The sequence below is a fragment of the Eumetopias jubatus genome, unplaced genomic scaffold (genome assembly GCF_037043125.1).
Source record: "Eumetopias jubatus isolate StellerSeaLion01/CBP00866 unplaced genomic scaffold, mEumJub1_p1.0 scaffold_14, whole genome shotgun sequence".
Taxonomy (NCBI): domain Eukaryota; kingdom Metazoa; phylum Chordata; class Mammalia; order Carnivora; family Otariidae; genus Eumetopias; species Eumetopias jubatus.
Window position 1 is genome coordinate 97,359,150 of NW_028274820.1, and position 10,852 is coordinate 97,370,001.

The 10,852-nt window shown below is 37.9% G+C and overlaps 1 protein-coding gene across 1 annotated transcript; it reads left to right on the forward strand.

The window, feature by feature from the left end:
• The first annotated feature begins 1,194 nt into the window (after positions 1 to 1,194).
• Positions 1,195 to 2,127, forward strand: LOC114211707 (olfactory receptor 2A25). Its single transcript, XM_028106358.2, has one exon. It carries the CDS (start codon positions 1,195 to 1,197, stop codon positions 2,125 to 2,127), a length of 933 nt encoding a protein of 310 aa, XP_027962159.2.
• The last annotated feature ends 8,725 nt before the right edge of the window (positions 2,128 to 10,852 follow it).

The window sequence follows — 10,852 nt, forward strand, 5'->3', positions numbered from 1 at the left end:
TCGAGTCCCGCAGCGGGCTCCCTGCTCAGCGGGGAACCTGCTTCTCCCTCTGCCTCTCTCTCTCTCTCTCTCTCTCTCTGTCTCTCATGAATAAATAAATAAAAATCTTTATTAAAAAATAAAATTTGATAAGCCACAAAAACCTAAAGATTCATGACAAATAATTTTTTTACATAGAGTTAAGCTATAAAATATGCTAATGATTTTATGAATATGAGTCCATAGTTAGGGCTCTTGCTCTAGACTTGGATAGGGATCAGTACTTGTTAAGTGCCAGGCCATGACCCACCCTGAAATCATTCAACCAACATTTTTACTAATTAAATAGAATAGAATAATATAGAAAATACATAGCACATAATAAGGACTCAAGGATATATATACTAATGCATGTATGTACCTAGTAGTATTTCTTACTGTAGGAGATGGCAAAATATTTGGGAAAAAGTAGATGGGTAGGTAGGCAGGTAGATAGATACAGAATTTAAATATAACAGAGTATAAGAGGGCTGACAGGTGTAGCATCCTGATGATGAGATAGCACAATCAAAATAGAACATCTGTAGGTGCGAAAGTCAAAAGACAAAGGTCTCCATTTGAAATCTAGCCAAATTTGTGACAAAAGGCCTTCCATTCTCTTATTTCGTTCAAGATTATGCTGTCAGTAAAGATCACAAAGCTTACAAATAATTAATATATTGAAGGAACAAATTCATGAGAAAACCTGATGGAAGAATCACTGACATGCACTTTACCCTTCTTCCCAGCCTCATACTATAGACACTTGAGATAGCAGCACACATTCGCACATACGGATATATGTATATCGCCATCCAGGAACACACACGGGCAAACCTTTGATAGAATCATTACAAACTGAAGGAAGTGCCCAGTCCTATGAAGGCAATTTAAGTATTATTAACATTTTGAACTGTGGTGAAAGTTGGTCAATAAACATAAGATTTACTGAAGACTGTAATAGAATGCTAGGATTTAGCTTATTGCAGTGAAAAAATTTTCCTTCTGTGTCATTTGGAATGCATAGTTTTCACTTAGTAAGTGACAAATGGGACAAAAATCTCATTGAAGATGTTTTCTTAGGAAATAAATGATGACACACACAGACCTATCATGTTTAAACACTTCCCTCAGGCATTCAGACTTGGTGAGCTCCATTATCTCTTTCACAGGGAAATGGGGGGAAATCAGACCTCTGTCACAGAGTTCATCCTACTGGGATTTCCCCTCAGCCCAGGGATTCAGATGTTTCTCTTTGGGCTCTTCTCCCTCTTCTTTGTCTTCACCCTGTTGGGGAACGGGCTCATCCTGGGGCTCATCTGGCAGGACTCCCGACTGCACACCCCCATGTACTTCTTCCTCTCCCATCTGGCCATCGTCGACATAGCCTATGCCTGCAACACCGTGCCCCAGATGCTGGTGAACCTCCTGAATCCAGACAAGCCCATCTCCTTTGCTGGCTGCTTGACACAGACCTTTCTTTTCTTGACTTTTGCTCATACTGAATGTCTTCTTCTGGTGGTAATGTCCTATGATCGGTTTGTGGCCATCTGCCACCCCCTCCGATATTCTGCCATCATGAGCTGGAAGGTCTGCATCACCCTGGCATTGACTTCCTGGATTTTAGGAGTCTCCCTGGCCCTAGTACATCTAGTGTTACTCATACCATTGCCCTTCTGTGGACCCCAGAAAGTTAACCATTTTTTCTGTGAAATTATAGCTGTCCTCAAGCTTGCCTGTGTAGATACCCACATTAATGAGATTATGGTTTTGGCTGGGGCAGCGTCTGTGCTGGTGGGACCATTCTCCTCAATTGTGATATCTTACATCCATATTCTATGTGCCATCCTAAAGATTCAGTCAGAGGAGGGGCGCCAGAAAGCCTTCTCCACCTGTTCATCCCATCTCTGTGTGGTTGGACTCTTTTATGGCACAGCCATTATAATGTATGTTGGGCCCAGATATGGGAACCCCAAGGAGCAGAAGAAATATCTCCTCCTGTTTCACAGCCTTTTCAATCCCATGCTCAACCCCCTGATCTATAGTCTGAGGAATAAAGAAGTCAAAGCTGCTCTGAAGAGGATGCTTGAAAAAGAGAGAATGTCATGAAAACCTGTAGAATGATAAAATAACTGAGTTTAAAGGGACCTGAGAAATCATCTCATCCAATATTTACCAGGATTCATAAATATCCCCTAGGGCATCCTTTTCATCTTCAGATTTTCCTAGCACTCTCTCCCAAGAAAGATCATTCTACTTTCCTCCCTCTGACATTGAAAGTCAATGCAGCACAAGAAAATGAAAATAACCCCAGTAGCTGCACAGTGGAAACACTTTTAATATAATTATGTGAAGTATTCTGAATAAAAGGAATAAGTTTGTATATTTTTCTGTAATCGGGACTAGTAGACAACATTTTGTAAAATAAAGCAAGGAAATGGCAGAATGTTTAAGATACAGCAATTGGGAGAGATTGATAACGTAATAATTTCAATATTTGAAATTCAGCAGCTGTCATCTCCTTCAAAAATAGGTCTACATTGGGATTCTCTCTCTCCCTCTCCCCCTCCCCATAAGTATCTCTGTCTCCAGCCAGAGAAACTAATGGGAAATGTAGAGAAATACTCATGTGCTTTCAGATTTATTCTCATCATACCTAATAACCCTCTAACTGATTGAAAACATCCAAGATTTCTGATATTAGAATATAGGTAAAATATATATTTAAATGGAACATGCATACTAAAGAATATCTTCTTAAAAATCAGGTGCAGAAATGCAATTCCTGTATAAATTCCTGTGATAGCAATGTTTTCTAAGGCGTAATCAACAAGTAGGGGAAGAGCATGAGCCATGGCTTCAAGGGAAAGAGAATTAAAAATGTGACTACGATGCTGCTACCAATAACAAAAAACCCCAAAGGAAGTCTGACTAGTAAATATATGCACACTGGAGCTTTCTCTGTTACTTGTTTTCTCTGCTTGGGGAACGGAGGTGATGATCTGGGAGGAGAAGAGAGCAGAATAGTTGGGTCATTTGTCTCTGATGGGAAGTGACCGACACTTGAAGAAAAAATCCTAGCAAATGAGAACAGACTGTAATTTTTTTGTAATGACTAGTTGATGAATGATACTTGAGCTATAAATTATCAGGAATAATTTGGTTTTAAATTAAGAGATTTGAAGTAAGTTAAATAACCATCTTACTCAAACTGAAATTCCAGAACTTAGTTATGAAGTGAGAGAAAACAGTTAAGAAGGAGTGGAAAAGGCTATATAAGGAGACTTTTCTTGTTTTTCAATTCTTTTCTCAAATCTGTCATATACTTTAATTGTATAAAAGGCAAATATAAAACTTTTAAGGTCATTTTTTTGGTGAACACTTTTAAAGAGGAAACTATATGGACTTCTGTCTTACAAAGCAGCCCTTTTGTAAGGATATCTGTTATACAGACATTACTCCATGGCCAAACAAAGGTTGAAAACACAGGATTGTGCGTTCAGATAAAGCTGGGTTTTTACAAAGTTCTGCCAATTGCTAGATGTGCAAACTTTTGCAATATAGTGAAATTCTTTGGAATTTAGATTTTGTTGTGTATAAAATTGAGTTCACTAGTCACATAGGTTTGTAACAGGAAACACTATGTGCAAAATGTTTAGCAGAATCCATGAATCATATAAGAGCTCAATAAATGGTAATTATTAATATTAGCCACTACATACATTCATCATATCTTTAAAGAACAAGGACTATGACTTATAAATGAAACCATGGAAAATGAGGTCTTCTATACTAGAAAAGCGGGAATTTTGCAAAATGTAGCCTTTTATATGACGGGAAATGCCAAGATTTCAAATAATTTAGGAAGTGTGAAATGTCTCAAGTCTTTCTTTTGTAATCTCAATTCTCTAAAGAAATAATAAATATTTAAAAAATACATGGGTAGGGTGGCTCAGTTGGTTAAGCATCTGATTCTTGATTTGGGCTTAGATCATGATCTCAGGGTCATGGGATGGAGCCCTGCATTAGGCTCTGTGCTAAGTGTGGAGCCTGCTTGAGATTCTCTCTCTCCCTCTCCCTCTGCCCCTCCCCATGATTATCTCTGTCTCCAGCCGGAGATACTAATGGGAAATGTAGAGAAATACTCATGTGCTTTCAGATTTATTCTCATCATATCTAATAACCCTCTAACTGTGATTGAAAACATCCAAGATTTCTGATATTAGAATATAGGTAAAATATATATTTAAATGGAACATGCGTACTAAAGAATATCTTCTTAAAAATCAGGGTCAGCTTTTATTGTATATTTGTTGACTTGTAATATATTTAAAATTCAAATTACATGAAAAAAGGAAGATTACTAATGCCATATGCATAATCCAATATTTTAAAAAAGATTTTATTTGTTTAAAAGAGAGAGAGAGAAAGCATGAGCAGGGGGAGAGGCAGAGGGAGAAGGAGAAGCCAATTTTCCACTGAACAAGGAGCCCAATGCGAGGCTCGACCCTAGGACCCTAGGATCATGACCTGAGCCAAAGGCAGAAGCTTAACCAACTGAGACACCCAGGCGCCCCAATAATATCCAGTTTTTGAGGGAAAACTCACATTGATAATAAAGAAAGGATTTTTCTTCTATTTCCTTATCTGTATTTTCAAATCCAACTGAGGAATCTGTGTTGTTTATATAATGAAGAAATACAAAGGTTTTTGAAAAGCATAATTTTAAAAATAGAAAGTCTGAGAAACAGTTAAATGCAGGTTTATAAATAATCTGATCATGTAGAGACAAAAAAAAATTGTGGACTGGAATAATTGGAAAACATAAGAAGACAGGAATCGAGTTATGCATCAAATAATTTGCAAATAGATGAAGAAATGACATTGGAAATAGGAGATAATGAAGGTACCATCGAACAACACTTAAGCAGGAAACTGGAATGGGAAATGTGGAAGAGTAAAGAATAATGTTTAGTTGAGAAACAAGGCTTTATGAGTAGGTGCTGAAAGTGACCTTGGGTAATGATAGTGTAGCTCTGTTTGCACTGAGTAACTTACTTGCAAAGAGAAATAGCAATTATTTGGCTTCCTTTCTATATAGACTAGTTTTAGGATTTCTAAAATAGAAACAATAAGCAATATAGCAGAGTGCCTATCTTGAAAATCATGTTATGATAAAGCACCTAAAAATACTGGATAAAATATTTTAAAAAACCCTAATTTTTAAGTGCACAGCTGGGCTTGCAAAAGCATAAATAAAATTCTCAAAGGACAAAGATGAGGCACAATCACCAACTGAGTGGTGAGACTGTAAGCCAGCGCCTGGCTTTCAGGTCCCTTTCAATCCCCAGGATTCCGGATTGCAATGACTGCAAGCCCATGAGAGATACAGCCTTCCCGTATGTAAGGCAGGAAATCAGAATAAAGACGCCTTCATGAAACTGGACCCTTCCTCCATTACCATCGGGAATACAGTAATAAGCAGCTAACTGAGAAGTCTCAGTTGAATCTACAAAAGTCATAGGACAGTGGGAGAATATCTTTAAAGCGTTTAAAAGCAGGTGTCAATCAAAAATTTTATATACAGAAGAGTACCCTTCCAAAACTGAGATGAAATAAACACGTTCCCAGACAAAAACAAAAATAAAACCAACAAGCAAACAAATGAATTTGAGTCTTTGTTGCCAATAGGTCTACACTGCAAGAAATCCTAAAGAAATACCTTTTTTCTAGCTGCAGGAATGCTCCTGGATCATAATGGGAATAATTTTTTTTCTCTAAATATTAAGAATATTTACTTTATCTTTGGTTTTCAAAAATGTTACTATAGAATTTCCAGTTATCTTTTATATCAGTTTAACCTGCTTGTGGCTTGCTGAGATTTATGCATTCATAGGAGCACACTTTCACCATGATTGGGAAATGCTCAAAAATAATTTCTCTAAAATTTGCTTTTTTCCCCATTATATTTTTCTTTCCTCTTGAGTATATGTTAGAATTTTTTTTTACCACACTCCTTTATATCTTTCAGACTCAACTTCATTTTTCCATTATTTTTCTTTTTGTGTTTTTGTTTGATAGTTTTCTGTTAATCTTAATATGAGACATTGTCCTGCTCTCTGCCGGGTCAGTCATCTGTTAAATTCATGCATTGTTTTTTCAATTTATTATATATTACTGTTTCAGAATGAATATTTGATTCTTTTTGTAGATTTTGATACTTCGCTGAAATATGACATTTTTTATTCTTTATATCTTCGTTTCCCTTTTCTTTGACAAATTATAGTTATTTGAGTTTTTATTTGTAACTTTAGTATCTGTTATATCTGAGACCTGTACTATTGACTCTTTTACTTCTTGATTATTTATAACTTTTCCTTGCTTTTTCACGTGTTAAATGATGCATTTTAGAAGCTGTAAATTTTGTCAGACTCCTATAAAGATTATTGATATGTTTTTGTTTTTCCCTGAAAAAGCAGTGAAATTTGTTGAGGATCACCTTGTTTCTCTTGGGGTTCCATTTTAGGTTAGTTAAAACTAACCAATTTCAGCGTTACCCCTACTGCTCAGGCATCATTTCTGTGCCTACCACCAAGGTCTTTATGAAGAGATCTCCATCCTGGCTAGATTGTAACTCCAAAATCCCCTGGAACATCTTGCAACTTCTGAAGTTTTTTTTCAGCTCCTTTCAGTTCCTCTCAGCTCTCCTCATCTTTTGGCACCTCAGCCATTGGTCTCCTTTAGGTTTCAACATCCATGTACTGAGGACTAAGAAATGCCTAAGAAAACTCCCCACTCCCCTCATACAGTTCCTTCCTCTTCCACATCCCCACGCCAACTCAATTCCCAGTTCTTTTATTTTTCTGTAACTCCAATTTCTGTTGCTTGCACCCGGCAAGACTGCAACTTTCTGCCTGGACTCTATTTTTATGGCCACTGTTTGGGAATATCTTCTGGAAGAAAGCCTCTGTGATTGTGAGCTCACTTTATATGTCTTTTTCTCAAGGAGCACAACCCTGTACTATTGGTATACTTCCTAAACACCCTCATCTGAAGCCTAAACTCACTTCTAATTATCTTAGCAACTTTGCCTTGCTCAACAAAGCATTAAATATTATCAAATAAAAATTTTGTGAAAAATTGATCTCATTAATGATTAAAGCAGCATGAAAATAATGTTGCCAGTTTGAAGAGGGCTTAGAAAGGGCATTTATATGTAATTCATCCAAATGGCAAACTGCTCCAGTTTTGTTTTTATACTGAAGTCTCTCTTAATAGGTAGGTAAGAACTGAGGCAATATAATCCTGAACTGTATTCCAAAAGATATGATTATTCTGAAATCTCAAGTCACGTGCCTGAGAAGCAAATGTTAAGGAAGTTGACTTGTGGTTGTTAATCATAGATACCATGGGATAAGGTTTCATTGTCTGACAAGCAAGTAATTAGCTGGGTTGGACTGAACTGTGTTCACTCAAAATTTATATGTTGAAATCATGGTGCTGTAATACCTCAAAGAGGGATTTTTTGGAGATGAGGTTTTATAGAGGTAATTATATCAACATGAGGTATTTAGAGTAGCTCTAACCAATACATCTGGTCTCCTTATAAGAAGAGATTAGGACACAGATATAAACATGTGAAGACACAAGAAGAGAGCCACCTACAAACCAAGAAGAGGGACCTTGGAAGGAACCAGTCCAGTCCACACCAAAATCTCAGAATACTAACACGCAGGACTGTGAGAAAATAAACTTCTATTGTTTATGCATCCCAGACTGTGGTGGTTTGTTATGGCAGCCCTAGCAAACTAATAGAGAGGTGAAATAGAGAATCAAATGAATATTAATTAGCAGAGAGCCAAGCATGTTTAGGTTCAAGTCAGTTATCAAAGATACCGTTTAAGCAGCTACTGGAAGATTCTTCACCATGACAAAGAGTTTTTATTTCAAGTTTGGGAACAAAAAAAATTTTTTTTTCTTAATTGTGAAAGTCTTTTATTGAGGTCTTTTGGAAAAAAAATAACATCTCTAGTATCATTACACAAAACTCTTATCTTAGATATCTTCAGGTTAATGTTCACTTTATGAAAGCACAATGATCACGTCAAGATTATCCATAAATTTGCCAAGCATTGCATTTTTCTGAGACCCTCTGAAAGAATCATATAAGCAAAATTTACCTTAAAAATTAATTGACGCTGCATGAAAATAAATACCATTATGGACAGTATGGATGTATGTGATATATATATATATATATATTCTTCAACTACTACACCAGGTTGATGATTAGCAGATTGAATTCAAAAGAGCAAAAAAGGAATCTCATCCATGCTAACTCTTCCCTAACTTCATGTTTTAAACACCAAGTGCAATAAAGTTTGGAGAAATCATCAGAAACCTAGTTATAAGGCTTCTAAACAGACAAGAGTTAGAGATAGGAAGGCTAGAAAAGTTTCTTTACATTTATCTAAGCTTATATGATGTGAAGAGCAGCTGTATGCTATCTGTGAAGACAGGAAATATGCTTTTTCTTCAAAAAAATGTAGGCAGTGGTCAATAGAAATAATGTAGTAAGGATCTCCAAAAATCCTCTGCTCCATAAAGAAAAAAGTACACTGACAAATTTGTAGAAATCAACTCTTTCAGAACTCGGGGCGGGGAAAGGCAACAATCTGGGGAGTGTGCGTGCAAGAAAAACTGCTGACCTTGTTACGAACCATGAGCTTTGGGGTGGTTCAACTTGCTGTGTTTCCATCACCAACTCCCCAGCTTTGCGATATCCTCAAAAACCAGTAGCCCCACAATCATCGTGGAAACCAACATCTCTGCAGCCTCTGGAGGGAGAGAATATGGCTGAAGCAATAAAAGAGCAAATAATTGGTAATCTATTGAAATTAAGTTGATATTAACCTAAACCATATTATTATAAATTAAAATGCTATTTTAATTAGCAATTAGCATAGGGGGTAGCCCCTAAGAAAATAACTCAAAAAAATATTTGTGTGTGTGTGTGTGTGTGTGTGTGTGTGTATAAAGAAACAAGAGAATTAAATAGGGTACTATAAAATATTTAACAAAAAGAGGCCAGTAATGAAGGAATGAACAGAGGAACAAAACATCATAAGATATACGGGAAACAAAGAGCAGTTGGTGTACAAATGTTGATGTTGGATTTGGGGGCACCTGGATGGCTCAGTGGGTTAAGTGGTCAGCTCTTGATTTCAGCTAGGTCATGATCTCAGGGTCCTGGGATTGAGCCCAGCCTGGAGCCCCGCATGGAGCCCACGTGTCAAGCCCTCCATTGAGGCCTGCCTTAGGCTCCATTCTCAGTGGGGAGTCTGCTTCTCTCCCGCTCCCTCTGCCCCTCCCCCCACTTGCTCACTCTCTCTCTCTCGAATAAATAAATAAATCTTAAAAAAAAAATTAATGTTGATGTTGGGTTTAGAGCCCAGGTAGACCTTAGGTCCTGTACTCTTACACTCTCATCCAAATTGTGGAATTAAGACTAAATTTTATCAACATCTGAGCATACAATGTACGTTTTCAAGGTTTAATTAGCAATACAAAAATATATATAAACTGATAGCAATCACCAAAGACAGCTAGAAGAAGGGAAGAGAGAACAGAGGGCATAGGGGTCTAGAAGTGCATTTCTAAATGTTCACTATGGATCAGTCTCTACATAAAGCAGGTACTCTCTCAACAACAGAGGAAAGGCATGACAGGGAAGCTTATAACTGGAGTCTTGTAAGTCTCTTTAAAGATGTTGGATTTACTCTCTTGAGATAAGAGGTCAGTGGGCACTGCTGATCCACACTGATGTGCACTAGGCTGACATTCAGTCTGGAACACTGCATTTGGGAAGAGGCCTGGTGGCACACACTAATTTGAGTGTTATCAGCATGGAAAATGCAGTGAAATCCTTGGGACTGATGAGGCCCCATAGACAGTGGACAGAAAATAGATACAAAGAATAAACCTTGAAAAATGCCAGTGTTCAGAGGGTGGGGAAAGGAGGAGAAACCCACCAAGGAGACAGAGAAGGAGCCGCCAGGAAGGTGGAAGGACATAGGGAGAGCAGAACGTCCTGAGAGTCGAGGGAAAGGAGTGTTTCAAAGAGAGAGCACTGGTGACTGGGTTCAATGGTACTGGCAGGTCAAGTCAGATAAGGACAGAGAACTACTGGTCACTGGGTTTAGCAAAATCAAGATAATTAGTGTCTGAGAAAAAGAGTTTCACATGCTGACTGGATGTGTTCAAGGGAATAGGGGCAAAGACATTTGAGACAAATTGCTGGAGAGAAGTTCTTGAGTGGGCAGGAGGGACGGGATTCACAAGCTAAGTGGCAGGCTGTCCTTCCTGAGGGTCAAAGCCAGTAACTTCACAGTGACAGCAAAGGAGTTGGGCATGAACGCAGATCCAGGATCCTGGTCAATGTTTCCGTTAAGATTGTGAATTAGCATCCGATAACTTCTGCGTTCTCAGTGGCTGTCAGTAGCTGGGACTGTGGGTGGAGGACTCCTGGAGGTTTAAAGAGAGAAAATATGGGGGGAAATCCTCTTAGGAGACTAGGGAAGCAGCATGCATTCTGGGGGCTTCGAGGGCCAAGCTGATGTGAGTAGTCATGACTTTAAAGGGGCCTGCGTCATCAGGGTTATGTGTTTTTCTTCAGATGTGTGGAGGTGGGCAAGGCCATCCACCATTTAAATTCAGTATAACACCTAAAGACGTAGAACAGAGGCATTAAAATTACCTAAGTGTAGGACGGAAAAAGAAAGGTTAAAAAAATGAACAAGTATTTAGGGGGTGGTTTGTAATCAAAGGAAGACAG

Excerpts from the sequence above, each read along its gene's own strand:
- LOC114211707 (XM_028106358.2), top strand. The coding sequence starts at position 1,195 with ATGGGGGGAAATCAGACCTCTGTCACAGAGTTCATCCTACTGGGATTT.